General features: G+C 38.0%; 4 protein-coding genes across 9 annotated transcripts; 3 read left to right on the forward strand and 1 right to left on the reverse strand.

Annotated features, from left to right (window-relative positions):
* LOC18591388 (protein RADIALIS-like 3) lies at nucleotides 5,193-6,211 on the forward strand. The gene is made up of 2 exons (XM_007017484.2): nucleotides 5,193-5,530; nucleotides 5,901-6,211. The coding sequence occupies exons 1-2, from the start codon at nucleotides 5,274-5,276 to the stop codon at nucleotides 5,920-5,922; spliced, it is 279 nt and encodes a 92-aa protein (XP_007017546.1). The 5' UTR covers nucleotides 5,193-5,273; the 3' UTR covers nucleotides 5,923-6,211.
* On the forward strand, nucleotides 7,925-11,624 carry LOC18591389 (maf-like protein DDB_G0281937). 3 transcript variants are annotated; one of them, XM_007017485.2, is made up of 10 exons: nucleotides 7,925-8,048; nucleotides 8,224-8,295; nucleotides 8,374-8,448; nucleotides 8,679-8,762; nucleotides 9,140-9,220; nucleotides 9,863-9,932; nucleotides 10,010-10,101; nucleotides 10,750-10,791; nucleotides 10,883-10,963; nucleotides 11,370-11,624. In XM_007017485.2, the coding sequence occupies exons 1-10, from the start codon at nucleotides 8,022-8,024 to the stop codon at nucleotides 11,439-11,441; spliced, it is 696 nt and encodes a 231-aa protein (XP_007017547.2). In that variant the 5' UTR covers nucleotides 7,925-8,021; the 3' UTR covers nucleotides 11,442-11,624. The 3 variants fall into 3 exon arrangements, with proteins under 3 accessions (XP_007017547.2, XP_007017549.2, XP_007017548.2); XM_007017487.2 differs by lacking the exon at nucleotides 9,140-9,220; XM_007017486.2 differs by lacking the exon at nucleotides 8,679-8,762.
* LOC18591390 (3-ketoacyl-CoA synthase 4) lies at nucleotides 11,821-14,542 on the forward strand. The gene has a single exon (XM_007017488.2). It carries the CDS (start codon nucleotides 12,718-12,720, stop codon nucleotides 14,263-14,265), a length of 1,548 nt encoding a protein of 515 aa, XP_007017550.1. The 5' UTR covers nucleotides 11,821-12,717; the 3' UTR covers nucleotides 14,266-14,542.
* Nucleotides 15,306-20,419, reverse strand: LOC18591391 (sugar transporter ERD6-like 6). 4 transcript variants are annotated; one of them, XM_018125716.1, is made up of 20 exons: nucleotides 20,103-20,199; nucleotides 19,853-20,007; nucleotides 19,603-19,808; nucleotides 19,427-19,489; nucleotides 19,251-19,340; nucleotides 19,106-19,165; nucleotides 18,940-19,005; nucleotides 18,789-18,854; nucleotides 18,611-18,686; nucleotides 18,163-18,227; nucleotides 17,983-18,075; nucleotides 17,722-17,802; nucleotides 17,521-17,605; nucleotides 17,065-17,111; nucleotides 16,895-16,957; nucleotides 16,745-16,804; nucleotides 16,534-16,599; nucleotides 16,388-16,447; nucleotides 15,936-16,050; nucleotides 15,306-15,698 (listed from the first exon to the last, which is right to left on the reverse strand). In XM_018125716.1, the coding sequence occupies exons 3-20, from the start codon at nucleotides 19,795-19,797 to the stop codon at nucleotides 15,586-15,588; spliced, it is 1,464 nt and encodes a 487-aa protein (XP_017981205.1). In that variant the 5' UTR covers nucleotides 19,798-19,808; nucleotides 19,853-20,007; nucleotides 20,103-20,199; the 3' UTR covers nucleotides 15,306-15,585. The 4 variants fall into 4 exon arrangements, with proteins under 4 accessions (XP_017981205.1, XP_017981204.1, XP_017981203.1 ...); XM_018125715.1 differs by having other exon boundaries at nucleotides 16,745-16,957; nucleotides 20,189-20,419; XM_018125714.1 differs by having other exon boundaries at nucleotides 16,745-16,957; nucleotides 19,603-19,804.

Genomic DNA, 20,702 nt, shown 5'->3' on the forward strand with positions numbered 1-20,702 from the left:
CCTTGCCGAAACTACCTAGTCGGATTGCGTAGAGGCCTAGAGGCTTTCAACAGATGAAGCCAGTAGTACATGTGATGTGTTTTGAAATGATGATACACTCCATGTGCTGTGCATACAAAGGGGAGAGACCACAGAGGTTTTTTGTTTTTCTGTTCTAAAGTGATGACATTGACACAAAACAGCATAAAGGTACGACGAATATTTCATCTGAACATATCGCATATAAGGTCCAATTGAGGCTTTCAGCACTGATTATCAACTGTATGGAAATTGAAGATTCTGCTCATCTCATACAGCCTGGCAGAATTTGCCACTCTTATCACTCAGCCAACTGAGATGGCTCATGATGTGATATGAAGAAAGACTGGACGAGAACCAACTTCATTTGCTCAGCCAAAGTGGGAATAGCACAAAACTAAGATGGAAGGGTATCTACTTTTATAGTTATCTATCTCGATTTCTATTGGCTCCCTCCTTCATGTTCCAGGTAAATGTTTTTTGTCTTTTCACAACCTTTATCAACAATAGTTTCATACAATGAGTTATTATTTCTTTTTCTTTTGCCGTTCCAAAGATTGTACTTCTGCAATTTGAGAGGAAAGTTCCATTCTTCTCATCATTCATCATTGGAATGGTACTTGGTCCAGCTTATTCCCATCAATGCTCTCCCTTCCTTTCAGCCAGTGGATCAACAGGTTCGAATTTTCCTAAACCGGTTACTTCGTTTTCCTGAAATATTCCCCCAAGAACTTCTTTGCTTGTTGGATGTATCATCAGTTAGGCCCCCCACAGTGGAGACTTAGCACTGCAAAAAGGTTATGCAGATTCATGGTTCGCTGATCCTAAGCAGGAATAATTCGGGCGAAACAATTGACTTCCCCCGATCTCTCGCTAGCTAGCTCGAGAATCCAACGGACAGATCTTGAAACTTGAGACCATGATTTAAAGAGAGCCCACATTGGCAAAGAGCTCCAAGATGAAAGGAGGGGCAGCAGCGAATGTATTATTTAAGTCCTTAAAAGCTATTCATAGAGGGAAAATGCCAAAATGGTATCAGCAGAGATCAATTTATTGTGGAAATGACATGCATGGATGATAAGGATTCCAAAATCTCGGTAGACTGATATATCACATTTTAGCAATATGTGTTTAAAGTTCCAGATGTACTTGTCAACATATGATCACCACATTGTTCACTTTCCAGGACAGGATAAGTTCACTTTGATACAAAAGAGAAACGCCCCCTTCCCAAACAGGCCCAAAGAATGAATGACAAAGGAAAATAGAAGAAGAAAAAGAAGCACCTGCATTAGATGATAGCCAATGCTTTGCAATTCCAAGAATTCTGACATTAATCAATATCAACCTAATTATGTACACAAATGAACACCGAATTCTCACATAGGGAGTTGAAAACTGTAGTATCGAAGTCTAACTAAAAGGAACACATCCTGAATCTGGTCCCAAACTTCATTGCAAAGGTTTAAGCTAACCCATACTTGAACTCTGGAGTACTGGACATTGAACCAGAGATTGTCACCTAATTACATTTGCAGCAAGGGTCACAACCCACACTTGCCTCTTACATATACAGCCAACCTAACTATATATACATGAATAAGTGAATGTTAACAAGGTTGAAATCAACAATACTATTCTTAAAGGATCAGGGAAGGTCTCAGCCTCAGGTGCTGATCATATATATTCTTTCTTAAAGAAAGAACCTAGTTATTTAATTTAATTTGTACTAGCATGTGCTTGATAACCTTTCAATGAATTAATGTTGCAGTAATCATGATTACCACATGTAATTCCAAGAAAAACCAATGTGCTTGAAGGATTTGTTTTCTCTAATCTGTACAAAGCCAAATTAATTTAGAATCTATAACAGAAGAGGCTAGCAAGAAAAACCAGATGACTTCTATCATTTATCTCGACCAAAATTTGTGGCAATAATGTGAGAACACAGCCCTATGCAAGTGGCTTAACTCTTTGATATCATTAGAATGAAGAAATAATGGACTGCTTTACAGTGGATACAAGTTACGAAGTAGTCCATTGTTACTTGTTCCCACGTGGAATTTACTTAGCATTCCAATTTAAAGTTAACTCTGAGCCTCTTACTTAAAAAAACTCAAAGAATCTGGTTTCAGCAAGTTTAGCAAAATTCCTTCCTGAGTTAAACAGGACCACCTTTATAGGTTATGTGCTTTTCATACTGATAGGTCTAGAATGGTGACCTTTCCCCTAAAATAAAGTCCTGGATTCCGTAGCCCCAAGCCCTCAACTTGCAGAAGAATGGTAGGCTATCCGGGGAAAAGTGGAAGGGCCTTAAAGATCTTGAATCAGAAAGAAATGTATTATGTGAAAAAAAAATTCTTCCTGCAGTGGACGTGGATGATAAGGATTCTAATCATCAAAAAGATAGGGGCCTGAAATGGATCTTCTTTGCAGATATTCCCCAAAAAGTTGGAAACGCTCATGGTTAACCACGTAAGCTCTTGTCTTGCCCCAGTTGATATCCAAACCAAAGCAAAATAGGCTTTTAATTGCATGCAAAACAACCAAGCCTTTTCGATGTTCACAAAGAAACCACGATATACTTACCTTGCGTTTCACAGGAAGCTTTATCATGACAGTTGTATCCAAATTGGTTTAGAACAAGATGAATTGATGGCTCCTATCCTTTATCTACTGTAATATAAATAGTAATATTCTCTGAGGGAAAAATTTGTACTAGTACTTTCTGGTGCAAACACATCTCAAGCCCATCGATCACCAATGTCATGTGCACGAGTAAGTCATTCGATAGTTTTGATTGTGATTTCATACAAATTAGAGGACGAATGAAGTTTAACCATTTCATTGATGGTCAATTGGTCCTCAGGAATCTTTGTTATAATGTGTGTAAGACAATTATTGAGTTATACTGAAGTACTAGCATTTAGCAGCCTGTCAAGTTTGACAAGAAGCCATAAAGAGGTACCGCAAGGGTACAAGCATGTCTCTCTGGCCAGTAGCATTATAGCATAATGGTCTCCTAAATCATGACTACAGATTTTTCTGCCAAGCTAAAGTTATATAGTAGTATGAGTTTGCTAATCCTCCATCCTGGATCAATTCAACGTATGATCAAGTGGCAACTTTCGGTTGCCTTCATTTTGTTCTAGGATCATTGTTATTCTAAAGTGAAACAAGTGCCTGGCCCACTACCAGCAATTACTTAACTTACTTGAGATCAAATCTATAATTAGCCTTTGTTTCCTGAGGGTACATGAAGTTATTTATTATGGGGCCACATGATGGTTTTCCAGGGAGTTTAGGTACAAGATGAGTCCGGGACATCTAATGGGTTCGGTTCCAGCATTGGCACTGTAAAACAAAGTGAAATGCATGACTTGCTTGGTTTAATCACCGCAACGAAATGACTCATATCTCATCACACTTTCATTTGCTAGCTTAGGCATATGACCCAGATGCCAAAAGCTTGCTGGAGATAGTGGACTGCCGAGCATCAAATGCGTATGTCTTTCTATAATCCACCAGGCATGACAGCTATACTGTAGCTACTGATGCGGGAATCCCCATTTGCATTAGAAGACAGAAGAAAATGTCGATAAGCATACAAAGATTGCTGTGGTTTTTTGAGTGCACCTCTAGACACTGTCGTAACTTGGCCAAAATTTTTATTGCTCAGGAAAATTTGGGTGCAGCCTGTGAAAGCAGAACTGCTAATTTTTATGAAACCTCAGGTTGGGGGTGCTTATTCTTCCAGAAACCAAAAATCCATAAACTCCAAGGATCAGTTTGAAATTACTTCCTTTTCCTTCTCAATAATTATACTGTTTTTCCTTCAATAATTGGCCTAAATAAACGAAGAAACAAACAAACAAGTGAATAAAGTGACAAAAGAATTTTACTAGTATCTGAGACCAGACAGATTGTTACTGTAGGCTGCAAAGTTTTACATGGTAAAAGAGATACACCTGTTGACTTATTCTCAGTAGAAAAAAACATGAACAAGCACAAACAATTGTACGGAAAGATCTAGCAGCCAGCTAAAAATGTTTTGGAATGTTGCTGATAGGAGAGTAACAACTAACAAAATAAGGGCAGCCTCTGTCACGTTTAAGATTGATTCACAACACACAAAACGCCTAAAAAGAAACAAATAAAAGAAGGGAGGGGGGAATGGGGGCTGCAGGGTGCTCCCCTTTTTCTCTCTGTAAATACAGCTCAACAGCACTCTAAACGTGAAGATTTTACTGGGGCAGAAATGGTGCACCCGTGAACACTAAAGAGCACAGCCACTGGATTTAACCTGGACCCACCCTGATGAAGGCTGTAGCTCATACTTTGTATGCAGCACCACTGGCGTACTGCACTCTCTGCTTGCTTTGTTTACTTTATCCCCTACGTACTGAAACTAGTTGCTTTTTCATAACTTCACTTCGAAGAGATTTTCTTGATACAGGTACACCATTTTACTTAAATGTTTAAACAAGTTGAGAAGTAGTAGATAACAAAGTGCTGATTTCGATTCGAGTGATGATGAAGTTGTTGTACATAAATTTTGGTTAAGAGCATGTATCCGGGAAAAGGGGGTTTGGACACAGCATTCAACCAGCAAAACTAATGGTGGCCACAGATTTAACACCTTAAATATATTGGATTTTGATCCTTTCTATGAAGTGTTGTCCACAAAAATAATCAGTTTGATCAGCACATTTATCACGAGAGACCCTTTCCATTCTGTTTCATTATGTGGCAATCATGATGAGAAAATTTTTTTCCAGCCTGCTGCAACCGCCGGCTGAATTCATCATCCACTGTATAAACAAAATCCCAGAAAGCCAACTGATATATGTTATTGGCTAGTGACGGTTACTAATGTGTGAGGGGAAAAACAAAGGGTGTGAAGTGAAATATATAGGAAGAAATATTTCTCGGGTAAATAAAAACCGACCAGGAGTAAGTTTCTTGAGGTTCAAGTCTGCAGCAAAACCATGAAATTACCTGGAAAGCAAAGTAAAACCACGTAGGTTTTTACAAAGTCCCGCTGTTTTGCAAGGAAAGCAACAGCTAAGTACCAGACAGAAGCCCACCGGCCCACCATTTCCAGCCCTCCCTTTCCCCCTTCCTTTTCTCTCTCCTCCCTCTACTATATAAGGAGCACCATAGGCAGTCTCCTTGCGCACACAATCATTCTACATTTCTTTCTCTTTTTGTGTTTTTCTCTGATCCTTCTTGATTTATCACTGTAGCTTTCAGCAATGGCCTCAGGTTCGACATGGACACCGAAGCAAAACAAGTTGTTCGAGAATGCTTTGGCTATCTATGACAAGGATACACCGGACCGCTGGCACAACCTAGCCAGGGCAGTTGGAGGGAAAACCGTGGAGGAAGTCAAGATGCATTACGAGAATCTTGTCGAAGACATCAAGCAGATTGAGTCTGGCCAAGTGCCCTTACCCCCTTACAAGAAAGCAGGAGGAAGCAAAGGATACAGTTACATGGATGAAGAACAAAGGTAAAATTACAACTACTTTTCACACCTTCTTTCCCCAGTATTTTCACTTTCAAAGAATGTTAATTCAGAGAGTCTTTCCGCCATCAACTTTTATTTTTTCTTTTGCCCAGATGTAATTGGTCAGAATTTCAGGAATTCATATCTAAGCAAGTTGAGAAAATAAAAGGCTTGCTTTTACTCGTATCAATGTACTTCATACAGTACTAACTAAATTAATGCATGCCTAGCTAGCTTAACATTATTATACTACTTAATTGCTAGTTAAATATGTGGCTGAGCCTTAAGTCAAAAGAATAGGTTTCAAGCATTATTTGGTGTATATTGTTGGATTTCCTCATGGCCAGGACTGATTTCTTTTGTTCTTGCGCAGGCTGAGGAATCTCAGGCTTTAGTGGAGTATACGAACCAGAACCGTACGTGGAAAACAAAGATTAGCCCATCAATCTTGACCTTTAATAAAGCAAATGCAGCACTGAGCAACAAGCAACAAATGTATCGCCCTTATTTCATTTTCATTCCTGATCATAGCTGTACCTTCCGATACCTCCTTTATATGTATATGTGCTTCGTGTAATGTACCATGGATGACTCATAAACTCATGGCATTGGTACATGACCCAAAGTTCCTTGTATGCTCCTGTTTTTAATGAATATCCTCAGATTAAATGTTGTTGTCTTCTATCATCTGACCATACATGGATACTTGAAATACCCAGATATATATTGCAATACCTTAATGCAGAATGGATTAAAGAACACACAGGCTTTGTAAATTTAATACTTGGATATATTCATATTCATAAACAGAAACATAAAAGTGAAAATATCCAAATTTAGTACGCCTTGCCACTAAACCTAAACATCATCCATCTTTTTCTCACCAAAGTTTTAATCAATGCGGAAAATAAGGAGAGCCCACTTTTTATGTTTAAAGAGAAAGAGAAGGGAGTAATAGAATGTGTGTGAACACCTCTCCCTGCTAGATATCACAAGTTAATTGTCTTTTCTGTTGAGTATCATTTCCATTACCAACAGTTCAAGTTGTAAGCCATTCTTCTCTTTCTCTGCATGTATCTGTATTTCATTTCTTAGGTAGATATAGGGAAGTTTTAAACCAGTAGTCTTTGATGATTTCTCCTTCTTCCCCCTCTCTCAATAAAATAGAGATATACTCCTAATCCTATATTAGTATGAACATACATTTTACAATGAAAATCAAAGATACGATATTATTATCAGGTCAAGCTTGTCATGATATACGTATGAGCATCAGATGCTGGCTGATTAACTTGAATTGAAGAAAGATTTTTCAGTCTTGTTTCTTGCATATAGGTACAAGGAGAAAAAGATCAAGAGGGAAAAGATCATGGAGTATACAAAAATGGTTATACCCCATGGAGTATAATGGGTATAGAGAGAATCTTGACTAGCTTTGAGAATGCTTTAGCAAGGATGGTTATACCCCATGGAGTATACAAAAGGCCTTGAGGAAACTACAGATCATGCATGATTCATAGATTTTGACTTTACAAAAAGCATGAGAAGAAGAAGAAAAAAAAATGGTAATTTACATACATAGCATGTGTTGGAAGGTGAGCAAGACAAAAGTAAGGCATGATTATTACTATAGTAAGTTAGAAAAAAAAAAATTGTTTTTTTAATATAAATTAGATAGAAACCGTTTATTAACAGTGAAACAGTTACTTTAAAGAAAAATAGTGAAACAATTAAAGCTATAATAAATTCATTAAATATGTGTTATAATCGAGGTTATAAATACAAACATAAAGAATTAACAAAAAGCCGACTGACTTAAGTTTCGTATGGTGTTTAACATGTGTATATGACCTTTATGTATGTTTCTCACGAGTTGAATTTGTAACGGAATTTTATTATAATTAAATTTAATAAATTAATTATAATTTAATATGATGACTGTTTGATAATTACTTTTCCAACTGCGCCTAGTTGTCTTATTAACATGAAGTCATTGAACTATTTTAATATATAATAATATTTTTATTTTTCGAGGACGAAATAATTATTTTATTGATGTTCTAAATTCATATTCTTTGTTAAGAATTGACATAAATTTCCAACTTTATAGTATTTTTTTAATTTTTTATTTTAATTTAATGGGTGATTTGAATATATAAATAACAAGCAATTAATAATTTTAAATCGAAAATTTCATCCTTGTAATTAAAAAAAAACCTTGTGTAAATAAGTTTTTCCAGATTTTCAATTAAATCTTAAGTTTGACGGGGCATGGGCTTGGGCTTCACGTTAAAAGAAAATTTTACTTTGTTTTACTAGCCAGGTGGGCTTAATGGCCCATAACCTGAACTCCTGGACCCGACAATTAGGGCTTGAGACCAGTTTCCTATTTTGGTCGGCGTACTTAACACGCGCACCACCACACCGTCTCCACTTCCTTCTCTGAACCCTGTTTCTCGCTCGACCTTTGCGAAGGCAAAACTGAAAGACAAAAATGGAAGACAAAACTTCTCCGTTTAAGGTACGCTAAAATCGTATGCTTGCTCGAACATATCTTTGTTTTTATTTGCTTGTCGTAAATCTTTTATACGAAGGACTAAACCCAAAAAGAAGAAGAAGAAGAAATAGTGGCTTTCCAAAAATTTTGGAGGTTTTTTTTTTAATATTTAATTAATTAATATTTTGCTGTAATGCAGGTAATATTGGGGTCATCTTCCATAGCTCGTCGTAAAATACTAGCTGAAATGGGATATGAATTCACACTCATGGTAATTTTCATATCCTTTTGGAAATTTAAAGGTTAATGTAATTAGAAAGAAAAAGTTTCAATTTAGTTCCTTTTGTAGAGTGCAGATATTGACGAGAAAGGTATCAGAAAGGAGACGCCAGAGGAGTTGGTCATAGCTCTTGCTGAAGCAAAGGTTCCGTTTTTACTTTATTGTGGAGTGCTTGTTTGGGATGATTGTTGTGATTGATAGAAGGATCTAAGAGTCTGAAATCAATGTTATATCATTTGCTTTGAGCAGGGTTACCATCTTGTTTAATGTGCTTGTGGGTGTGTTTTATGGTCTTGTTCTCTCTTTCGTATTGTGAATTGGAGAGGGAGTTTTTCGTGTTTCTGTTATTGATTTGAGTGTGAATGACATCACAGGCTGATTCTATTTTATCAAAGCTACAAACTATCAATAACCAAGAGAAGGATGAAAGACCAATTATTTTGATTGCTGCTGACACAGTATGTCTTGATATCTTTTAGTCACTCACCGTGTTCCCCTTTTAGACAATCCGGCCTTTTTTCACCAAATGCCATCTATGGCCTGAGGATATATTTTTGGAGGAAGTAAATCTATGGGCTGCTTAGTTTAAATCATATTTCTCTTGGTAAGAAGCTAGTTGTGATCTTTGGTAGATGTATTAGAAAAGAATCAGAAAAGTAGGCCTAAATAAGGGACCATTCAAGTTTCATATAACATATGCTTTTAAAATGTGGCTTTTGTATGTTCCCATTTAATTCACTACATGCATGCACTTTTGGTTAACTGTTTCCACTGCTGCTTTTGCCTGCTGCATGGTATTGTCTTGGTGTATACTTAGCTGGTGAAAATTTCTCAGGCAGAAGCCATCTTACACAGACTCCCCATTGGTGATTACATAAAGGAAGCTGAGCCAACATTACTAATTACTTCTGACCAAGTATAAATCTATTCCTTTGATATGCTTTAGAGTTCCTGACATGTTTAATTATGCTATATGGTCTTTGTTTTATGTGTCAAACTTTTGAAGAACTGTTCATAAGTAATCTATTACCACCATAAACCCTTTTTTGCTGATAAATATCTATTTTATATCTGTTACACATGTTATGGCTCTTTGGAAGGAAGTTCAAGCCTGAACCATATATAGGCCAATTATTTCCCATCTTCTACCTATCAGCAGGTCCATATAATTCTAATGATCCCTTATATAGATGCTGCAACTCATGAGTTCTTTTTCATAATTAGTGTGAATTCTTTTGACCATATTTTTCAATATTTTAAGGGGCCAATGTCTCACAATTGATCAGATTTACCAATTACCATTGCCTTTAAGGTAGCAGTGCTTTTTTCTGTGGAAGAACTTAGATAATCTGTAAAATATGTGCAGGACTGCCATGTGGGCATATCTTGCACTGATGTGTTGTGTGCCTAAATGCATTTGCGAAATGTATCCTCAACCATAGATGGCAATTGGTGATAATTCATGCTTTTAAGCATAGATACATTTGATATTTTCATGTTGTAGGAATAATAACTCTTCCACTTTTATTCCTTACTGTTATTGTTAAATGATCTTGAGGTGGTGGTCTATGAAGGTGCTGTAAGGGAAAAACCAGCCAATGAGAAAGAAGCACGTGAATATATAAAAGGTTTGTCTTGATATTCTTCAATCCAATCCCTACTTTTTACTCTTTCAAAACTTTACTGATCATTTACCAATGTGCAGGCTATTCCAGTGGGCACGCTGCAACTGTGGGATCTGTTCTAGTTACAAACCTTAAAACTGGATTCAGAAAAGGGGAATGGGATAGAGTGGAGGTATTAATGGCTTTCATTCTTGATTTGAATACGTGCCAAACAAGGAATCTTAGCACCTGCTTGAGTAATTACCAAACTTTTGTGATGTTAATGAATGGAGAGCATCAGAGAAACCTAAACTAAATGATGTGCTGTCATGTAATTTCACTATGTATTTATGTTCTCAGCTGTTTGAAGGAGTTTAATCAGGAGAAAAATATCTTTTTAAGAACCCTAACATATGTGATGAACATATTAAAACACTGTTTCCAAGTATGAATATATATAATGAAAATGTTTTGTTTGAACTCCACTCTCATTTCAATGTCCTTTCATTCCTTTTGTGTGTGTTGGCAACTGTTCTCCAGCTTTTCTTAGTCAAATTATTTGTACTTGCATCAACCTATGGTAGCCACAGAAAGAGCATCAAGTGCATATGAAATAATTATGATGGATGTCTTTTGCTCGACCTACTTTATGCATGTTCATTCACCATAATCATCATGTACCCATAGTGTTAAAAACAGTCATCAGTAAGATCTGCACTGTGTAGGCCTTGTAAGCTGGAATTATGGGATCCATTGTAGAGTTTATACATATTGTAAGGGTGACAAAAGAATGTTCATACAGATGTGGCTTAATACCATTTTCATTTGTGATGCCATGCAGATATATTTCCATGAAATACCAGATGAGGTTATTGAGAAACTGGTAAGAATTTTTCTCCTTTTGTCACCCTCCTTTTCCTTTATTGCATGAGCAATATCAAATTTCTTTATCTGTTTTCTTTCTTGTTGTTCAGATTGAGGAAGGGACTGTACTACATGTTGCTGGAGGACTGCTTATCGAGCACCCTTTGATAAAGCCGTATGTTAAACAAGTGGTTAGTTTCATTACTTCTGTGAATCACGTGGTGAGGAACTAACAAATGAGTAAATAATTTACATTGGTGCAGAATGTGCCACTTTCTAAAAAGTTTTGAGGCAAGATTTAGTGAATATGATTTGCCCTCCAAGTTGTCTGGTACTTTGTAAAATCGACATGCTCAAAACGTGTGATCTTAGGCAATAGATGAATACTTACATGACAAAGTAGCTTGATAGAATGCCTTGATAGCCCCTGCAAACCTTTTTCAAATCTCTCAAAGCAAACCTTAGATTGGATTCCCTTATTGTGCATGCGTCCAATCTGAACAGCATCTTTTTGTGTGGTAGCTGCTGGATTCTCATTTACTGAAAAATCTATTCAAAAATCAGAGGTAGATAAAGTGTCGTTTGGTATCTATGCAGGTAGGGACAACAGACAGTGTGATGGGATTGCCCAAAGCTCTCACCGAGAAACTCATCAAGGAAGCCCTCTAGGAGCCGCATCATTTTGGGTTCCATTGATGAAGCTGAAGGCATTTGATAGTCTGTGTTAGACATTGTACTTTGCCTCAAATTGTGTTCACTGTTCTTAACTTCTGATCAATCATCCATACCCCCCTCAATTGCGCATTACTTTTGACGCTTAAAAGTTGTTATCCAGGGCAGACTTTTGCTTAATCTCCTCTACTGTCAACGCCACTTTACATCCAAAGCTCTGTCTATATGTCGGCATAACAGGGCTACTACTAGGTGAATTTGATCACTTTCAATTTAGAATAAAAGAGAGGAAACTTGCCAGTATTGAAGGTTTACTCGAGAAGCATCAAAGAAGGAAGGGTTAAGAAAACCAGAGGATGAGTTTCTATAGTGGCAGCATCATCATTGTCATGTCAATGTGGTTTGCTTGGATTTATGACAGCTCCCGCCATAGCCGGCCATAGCCATAACCACCTTTTCCATTGGTTCCCAGGGATCAAATCAGTGTGACAGATCAAGAATTTCTCACTCAGAAAGCGAACTTTCTTAAGACATAGCTCGGGCAGGTTTTTCTTGTACCAAATCATAGCATCTTTGACAATGTTCCAGGCTTCCATCACTTGATCGAACAAGTCCCGTCCGTAGTCGTTTATGAGTTTTAGCCACGTGATTTTGCATAAATTATGAAATAAATGCACGATTGATTAAACAAAGGAAACATCAAAAGAAACATTGAACAGAAACAAAAGCTTATCGTTGTAAGACTTGAACGGGCTCTGTCTCTGACGCTTCATCATAGGTGGCCCCGCGTTAATCCCGTTAGCGTCGTTGGCAATGGCGAGGGCTGACAGTTCCGTAGTAGTAACATCAACTACCATTACCGACTCGAGTTTTCATAGCTGGCAATTTTGAAAAAACCCAAAAAAAAAACAAAAAAACAAAATGATTCAAAGCCACGAAAATTCACGTGGATGTTAATCCCAAAAAAAGAACCAATCTTTAATAGTAACCTGAAACAATGATGAAAAGTCTTCCTCTTACCATTTTGCCATGTTAAAAGACACAACGCACGTCAAAGGAAAAGAGTCCACCTTCAAGACGCACTCTTTAGATACCCATCTTTGCACTTTTCTCTCTCAGCTTCCAATTCCCAGAACATTACAACTGTTTTTTTAACCTTGGGAGGCCTGGAAATCTACCTCCTAGATTCTGCCAGTCAACTTTTCAGAGCCGTCTAAAGCCCGCCAGACAACCGCCTCGGGGTTCATTAGTGGTAACAGACAAGGTCGGTATCATGGACCAAGGGGGCGCAGCCACCAGAAACGGTGGCTCGGGAAGCGGTTCAGTCGGTGTTCAGATCCAACAATCCCGAAGGCTCCCGGATTTCCTTCAAAGCGTCAATCTCAAGTACGTGAAATTAGGCTACCACTATCTAATCTCCAATCTTTTGACCCTTTGTTTTATCCCTCTAATCGCGGTTATTTCAATCGAAGGTTCTCAAATGAATCTCGATGATTTACGCCAGTTATGGCTTCACCTTAAATACAATCTAGTCAGCATAATCATTTGCTCTGCTATTTTAGTGTTCGGGTTAACGGTGTATATCATGACCCGTCCCCGACCGGTTTACCTTGTCGATTATTCTTGTTACCGTGCTCCGGACCATCTTAAAGCTCCCTGCGGTCGTTTCATGGAGCACTCAAGGTTAACTGGTGATTTTGATGAATCGTCTCTCAAGTTCCAGCGCAAGATTTTGGAGCGCTCGGGGCTCGGAGAAGAGACTTATGTGCCTAAAGCAATGCACAATATTCCTCCAACGCCGTCCATGGCGGCGGCGCGGGAAGAAGCTGAGGAGGTTATGTTTGGGGCATTGGATATTCTTTTTCGGAACACGAATGTCAACCCCAAAGATATTGGTATTCTTGTTGTGAATTGTAGTTTGTTCAATCCAACGCCTTCGTTGTCGGCTATGATTGTGAATAAGTATAAGCTGAGGGGAAATATTAGGAGTTTTAACTTAGGTGGGATGGGATGTAGCGCTGGGGTTATCGCAGTGGATCTTGCTAAGGATTTGTTGCAGGTGCACAGGAATACGTATGCTGTTGTTGTGAGTACTGAGAACATTACTCAGAATTGGTATTTTGGGAATAAGAAGTCTATGCTGATACCTAATTGTTTGTTTCGCGTTGGGGGTTCTGCGGTTTTGCTGTCGAATAAGTCCAAGGATCGGAGGCGGGCTAAGTATAAGCTTATTCATGTGGTGAGGACACATCGTGGTGCAGATGATAAGGCGTTTAGGTGTGTGTATCAGGAGCAGGATGATGCAGGGAAGACGGGTGTTTCACTGTCTAAAGATTTGATGGCAATTGCTGGAGGTGCGCTAAAGACCAATATCACCACGTTGGGCCCTCTCGTGCTTCCAATCAGTGAGCAGCTTTTGTTTTTCACAACCTTGCTGGTGAAGAAACTGTTCAATGCCAGTGTCAAGCCTTACATTCCGGATTTCAAGTTGGCATTTGATCATTTCTGTATACATGCTGGTGGAAGGGCTGTGATTGATGAGCTGGAGAAGAATCTGCAGCTGCTACCGGTACATGTGGAGGCTTCCAGGATGACTCTCCATCGTTTCGGAAATACTTCTTCGAGCTCCATTTGGTATGAATTGGCGTACATTGAGGCTAAGGGGAGGATGCGGAAGCGCAACCGTGTCTGGCAAATTGCATTTGGAAGTGGTTTCAAATGTAATAGTGCAGTCTGGGAAGCACTTAGGAATGTAAAGCCATCTGGTAATGGTCCCTGGGAAGATTGCATTGATAACTATCCTGTGAAAATAAGTACCTAGGTGAACAACATTTTAAGTTAGATTCTACATTCAGACACAGTATTAATTGGAAGGTAGACCGGAATATATTGCTTTTATCCAAGTCTTGATGTGTACTTAGTCATTTTCCTCAGCTTGTTATCAAATGTGGATACCTTTGTGTTTCATTTTTTGAACTTGCATGCATGTCTGGAGTACTATCATGTGAGACTCGCTCATTTTGTACCATAACACTTCTTGTATTTTACTGGTCATTGACCTGTTTGAGACTAATACATCCAGGATTGTTTGATTTATACTTACGAGATTTTAATCAATGTGCCATCAGAGTGTTTCATCTTTCTTTGCCCTGCAATCTTTGCCTGTATTAACAACAGAATATCTTGCCTAGCTGCCTAGGTTTATATTAAAAGCTTAAATTAGCAAACTACGCCTGTCAATCATTTCTAGGTTTGTGGTCGGAAGGAGACGAAGAGAAGAAAGACAAATCCTCAAAACAGGGGAAGAACATGTTGATCTTTAGCTGCACTTTTCTAAGATGCTTGCTGCCTTTGGCGAAGGGTATCTAGCATCTTCAAAGGAATGCTTCCCCATTATCATATGCTTTGTCATTTCACATCAGCCTACTATCAGACAGTTACTCTCCTACGCAACAATCCTTGTCAAAAGATGGAGACAAACTCGTAAGACAAACGTACAATGATCACATTTCTTGACACTGAAACATCTAATCATGGAGTACTAGCTTAGATTCCTTTTTAGACTCGGATTCTACGCATGAACGTGATACTAGAAACGATCTCTCTAGTTTGATTTGAGGTCACATTGGCTGCCAAAAATTTGGGCCCAAGGAACTGTAAGGTAGACATCTGCCATTGGTAGGCCTCACCTAACCTTTACGAAGCAGTTAGCTGTACATCTCCTTCAAATGTTTAAACCAAACACGACCACTTGCAGTATATGAATCATATCAGTTGTTTAAAGACTTGAGTTTGGAGACCCTGGTGCCAGTGCCTTGCCTTCTATTCTAACAGCTTAATCTGTTCTACGTAGAGTCAAAATGAAAGCGAAAGCAATTTGCTCGTCGAAAGTATATAAATGAATTTAATCACTCACATAAGCAGACAATACAGATATTTGTTTTGAGGATGAAACGGAGTCATGTAAAAATACAAAGCCAGGAACAGAAGATGCTAGCCAGAGAATATGCCTTTTTCTATGCCAAAAAGAAGATAAATTGCAAACAAAAATTTTACATCTAGAGATCCTGTGAGAGATAATTTGAAAATGGATGCAAGAACTGGCTTCTTCTAAGCAAAATGTAACAAGGAGAAGAAAAGCTCATCTGAAAGACCATTGGATTTCTTCCAGTGTTCTCCCCTTTGTCTCGGGGACCCAAAGAGCCACAAATAGGATAGTGAAAGCACTCACGATCATGTAAATCGTGAAGGTTCCTGTTGAAGGGTGGAGGGAGCTTGAGTTAATTAGGAAGAGAAAGCAGTAATACCGTAGCTCCTATTAGGGTGTCCAAGCCATTTAACATTTAAAAATCTTCTAAACTTTGGCAAATTCGATATTCTGGTTTTTGCTTTCTGTCATACTATCAACTTTGTCTAAGGTGGATTCAATGTGGGTGCATGAGGGTAGATGTGTGCGTGTGTGAGAGAGAGAGAGAAAGAGAGAGAGAGGACCTCCACTACTCCAATCCAAAAGCAGGTTGGCAGTCATTGTAACCACCCAAGAAAAGAACCAGTTGGAAAGCGTTGCTATACTTCCACCAAGACCCTTGATATTTATTGGAAGAATCTGCAATGGGACATGAGCAAAATCGGGAGACGCAACTTTAAAAGGGAGATCATGGTTATCATTCCCATTACACTGGAGGTTATGCTGTAAGAATCAGCACTCCATGGAGAAGATCAATGGACATTGAGTGAAAACATTGGAAACCAAAATTTTTCTGGTAAACGGTTGGTTTAGGTTTGATAAAATAAGTATGTTATCAGCTATGTAAAAGCTTGCAGCTTTAAGAGTTAGATTTTCGGTACATCTGCCACCCATTTCATCAGATATGACAAAAGTAAACATAGCAAATCAATTAAATGGATGAAAGATGATGCTAAATAACACAGCATGTTGATACCTCTGACATTATAACCCAAGGAATGGGCCCCATTCCTAGAGAGAAGGCAACCACCACAGCCTGAAAGAAGAACAAATTATACAATTACGATTTAGCAACAAAGATTCAAAGCAATAACACCATATCAAAAAGGACAAGTAACATACCACAACTCCAACTACTGACAATATGCCCATAATGCTATAAAGGGTAGAATCACTAGATACTACGTCCTGGATCAATTAGCCAAGAATTGCCATGTTAGGTAAAACTGTAAAAGAAATGGAAAAGGCAATATAATTTCAGTTTACTTCTTTTTCTTTATTTGGCGGGGAGCATTAGTGTCAACAGAATCCTCCACAGTCCATATTATATTACCTTTATATAGAATGATACTGCAACAATTAGGAGGCTGAGAGTCATTCCAGAAGAGGAGACCTGAAATAAGAAAAGGCAAAACCAATACTCTTGTTTTGGTTCTAGGTTATTACCAACAAAGTACAAAAAACAAAAGTAGAATAAACTTACTATAAGCAGGAGCCGGCGTCCTGCTTTGTCCGCCAACCATGTAGTTACAGCAGTAGCAACGACCTAACCATGCATGATTCAGATTATGATCAAAATTGTTTAGAAGTTCTCATTGTGAACAGAAAAATTTAACAAAAAAAGAAAAGCTGTGACATTTCTCCAAGCTATACCTGAACGGCACCAAGTCCAAAGGTAGCTACATTGCTGGATTTAACCCCTGTTCAAGGTTAAAGTATCTGGTTAAGCCTTTTAACTTGAACGCTAAACTTGTGGTATTAAAAGAGGAGGAAAAAGAATAGTCAGGTAAAGCCAACAAAGATGGCTGACACAAAACTGTTGATAGCCTTGTTCACCAAAACACTTTTGAAACAATATGGTTAAACAAAGTATACTAATATTACAAGACAGGCATACACAGATCAGCAATCTTAGGTTTGTCTGAGTTTTTGCATTGAATTTCAGAAGTTAGCACATAACTCTTTCTTTAGGAGGATTGGCAAAAAGGGGGATCCACTTTCACATACTTCTAATCGGTTTAAGGAAATAACCAGCGCTAATGACAAATACTATCAACAGATCTTGTCTGGCAAATGTTTCCATGAGAGGGGAAACAAGATTAATCTTACCAGCAGCTTCAAATATGGTACTGGAATAAAATAGAAGACCATTAATGCCACTAAGCTGTTGCAGCATAAGTAATCCAACTCCAACCTGAAATACATCGGCCGGTGAAACCAATTAAGCTCTTTTTTCCTGGTGCTATCAAGTCCTAGGACAGTTCAGATGAATGAAAAGTCACAATAAAACTTTTGAGACGATTAAAATACCATCAATGGGAACCAATATCTCCTTTGTTTGAGTTGTGCAAATCGAATTGTAGTTCTTCTAGTTGTTGATGCTACAGACCTCTGTGATATTAAAAAAAATTAACTAAAGCAGTAACTTTAGGAGAAAGAGGGAAGGGAAGGGGGCAGAATGATACCTACTAATGAATTAGAAGTTTAAACAAGAGCTTGAAAATATAGAGGTGGCTGACCAGGTTGAAAGGTGTGAAATTGAAGAAAAGCTGTTTAACTGCTTATAATTACCTTGATTTCATTCACTTCAATAGAAATATCAGCATCAAAACCTCTGAGAACTTGCAAAGAAGCTTCGAAATCTTCTGTCATACCCATTTTTGCCTAAAATTAGGAATGGAAACTTGAATCAGGTAACCATAACTATCTATCTGAGCATATTTGAGTAAACAATCTACTTCTCAAGCTTACCAGCCATCGGGGAGATTCTGGAATGAAAAAGAGACCAGGTATCAAAATTGTACAAGGAAGTACTCCTGCCAAAGAAAGAAATTAGCAATTTCCATCAGTAAAAATAGTTACTTTTGAATATTTTCCCATTGCCATCATCTAGAAACTTGAAAGTCTAACATTCAGTTTTTCACTTTTTCCCATTCTTAGAGGAAAGAATGACTTCAACTACTCATTTAAAGCAATATAACAATAAATTTAAAATGTGAACTACCTTAGCACTGAAAATGAATGGTGATATAATTAGAATGTTCAAATCTCATAAAATTTCTTGGTAAAAGCTTTACACAGGACTCAGAAATGTGGAGGGAAAAGCTGACCATCACACTACAAGAAGTGGCTAGAGAAGTAATATTGAAATGACTGAGCCATATGAGATCATTCTCTGAACAAAAAGTGGGATAATTACCTAAAACTGCAAGTACCCTCCACTGAACAAAAAGTCCCAGCAGATAGGCCAGCATTATTCCAATTGTGACAGACAGCTACACAGTACAACATGTAAAATTTGAGTTGTCTAATAAGTGATTAGAGCCTTCTACAAATATTCATTAACAATACTCATGATAAGCAGAGCCAGAGCCAACCTGATTCACTGAACCCAAAGCCCCCCTCAAGTTTTGAGGTGCTATCTCAGCTATATAGACAGGCACCTATACATGATTAACACAACAAATACTCTCAGCATTGTTTGCAGAAAAGTGCAATCTAAATAACCAAAGCATAGTTCCACATTACCGTATAAGAGATTATTCCCACACCAAAACCTTCCAACAACCTTCCCATGTAAAGAAAAGATGAATCCTGCAAAATGCAGAAAGTGATATTCTAAGTATAAATGATCAAGTTATATTTTACCAAAGTAGCTACATGAAGCCTGGATAATATAATCAACAGAACTCACTCTTGCAAAAGATATAGCAAGCCATCCAATTACATTAGGAATAGCAGCAATCATTAAAGACTGCAATGAATGTAAGAAGCTAAAATTAGCAATCCAAATCCAAACAAGAAACAAAAATGTGAAGCTAAATCAGTGATTGGATTACCCCTTTTCGTCCGATGTACTCAGCTATCTGACCACTGGCTATTGCCCCAACCATGGCACCCACATTTGATAAAGAACCAAATAGAGAAAACTGTCCCAAAAATAAGACTTACTAGCTGAGGTAAATCAAGGAGAAAACCCAGATAACCAAACCAAAACTAAATATATAAGTTTCACCTCTGAGACTGTTAGGCCAAGATCCTTGATGATTGCAGATTGTGTAGGAGAAGAATAACCAGACTACAAACAAATTAAACCCAGTTCAGAACTTTCATTTCTTGTTTCAAATGATAGTAAACCTTAAAGATAGATCAGAAAAGAAGCAAGGCAAGTGAAAATGAAGTTTAACTTACAGTGAAACCGAATTGGATAGGACCCAAAGCAACTATCATAACGCAGGCTACAACAGAGACGGAGCTATCACGAATAGCCTGAGATGAGCCCAGCATACTGGACCCCATCCTGGAACCCATCCGGTACCAACTTCCGGTATGTAGAAACGGCTTCCGTAGATCCCTCCCATCGTCAGAATCGTCCCTGAAACTCATCTGTCCCCTCTCTCTCTCTCTCTCTCTCTCTCTCTCTCTACTACTACTACTNCTCCTCTCTCTCTCTCTCTCTCTCTCTCTCTCTATACCAACAGTCTCTTTCAATGAGCAAACACTCTCTGCTCACCCAGAGAGAAGAAAAAGGAGCCTTTCTGTTTGTCCTTTTAGGCTCTCAGATTGGATATATGCTGAGAGAGAAGATTTTATGAGCTGGGACATGGAAGTAGTAAAACATGGAGTTATAAAAAAAACTATTAATTATAAAATACCATCAACCAGAAAATAGAAAAAAGAGAAATCAGAACCAGAGAACCAGACGTGTAAAACGTGTCTCGTAGCCCATTTGCTCCGCTGTAATAGAAAGGGTCCGTGAGTTCCAGCTCAAACTTACCATAAATGGGGTCACACGCCCTCCTGAATCGAAATTGTTTTATTGATGTCTAAGAGGAGAAAGAGAGAGTTACTGATTGAAAAACCATCTTTGGTTCTGTTTGAGAGTCAAGGAATTTCTTTTACCAGAGAGGAATAGGCCTTTGGTTGTTCCTATGATTGCAAAACGTATCAATGTCCAACTAAGATTCTAGAAATGGAAGTAAAATATAAACCAAGTTCAATCATTGAAAGCAAGTTAAGCAAAGCAACAGTTTGATTTCTTGTTAAATTAAAGTAATCAGATTTGATCTATGTATATATATATTCACGTGATGATGCATCAGTAGCACATAAGCAACACTTTCAACCTCGGCGTGCCGAATATATCTAAAAATCGAAATCCTAGCAGGTTAAAACTTAAAAAACAAGGACCCCATTTGTCTGAAACTTCTCCTTTTTGCCCTTTCGGAACAGTCCAGACTCGTTATGCATTTCCATGTTTGTAAGTGGAAAAACATTGGTTGCGCCAAGGA

Source organism: Theobroma cacao, chromosome 8, assembly GCF_000208745.1.
Source record: "Theobroma cacao cultivar B97-61/B2 chromosome 8, Criollo_cocoa_genome_V2, whole genome shotgun sequence".
In the NCBI taxonomy this organism is placed as follows: Eukaryota; Viridiplantae; Streptophyta; class Magnoliopsida; order Malvales; family Malvaceae; genus Theobroma; species Theobroma cacao.

Bases quoted from the DNA above. Each gene is read 5' to 3' on its own strand.
- LOC18591388 (XM_007017484.2), top strand. From the start codon at position 5,274: ATGGCCTCAGGTTCGACATGGACACCGAAGCAAAACAAGTTGTTCGAG. The intron at 5,531-5,900 runs GTAAAATTACAA...GTTCTTGCGCAG, and splicing joins TACATGGATGAAGAACAAAG to GCTGAGGAATCTCAGGCTTT.
- LOC18591389 (XM_007017485.2), top strand. From the start codon at position 8,022: ATGGAAGACAAAACTTCTCCGTTTAAG. The intron at 8,296-8,373 runs GTAATTTTCATA...TTCCTTTTGTAG, and splicing joins GATATGAATTCACACTCATG to AGTGCAGATATTGACGAGAA. The intron at 10,102-10,749 runs GTATTAATGGCT...GATGCCATGCAG, and splicing joins GGGAATGGGATAGAGTGGAG to ATATATTTCCATGAAATACC.
- LOC18591390 (XM_007017488.2), top strand. From the start codon at position 12,718: ATGGACCAAGGGGGCGCAGCCACCAGAAACGGTGGCTCGGGAAGCGGT.
- LOC18591391 (XM_018125715.1), bottom strand. From the start codon at position 19,797: ATGAGTTTCAGGGACGATTCTGACGATGGGAGGGATCTACGGAAGCCG. The intron at 19,490-19,602 runs GTAAGTTAAACT...ATTTGTTTGTAG, and splicing joins CTATCCAATTCGGTTTCACT to TCTGGTTATTCTTCTCCTAC. The intron at 17,112-17,520 runs GTAAGATTAATC...AACCTTGAACAG, and splicing joins TACCATATTTGAAGCTGCTG to GGGTTAAATCCAGCAATGTA.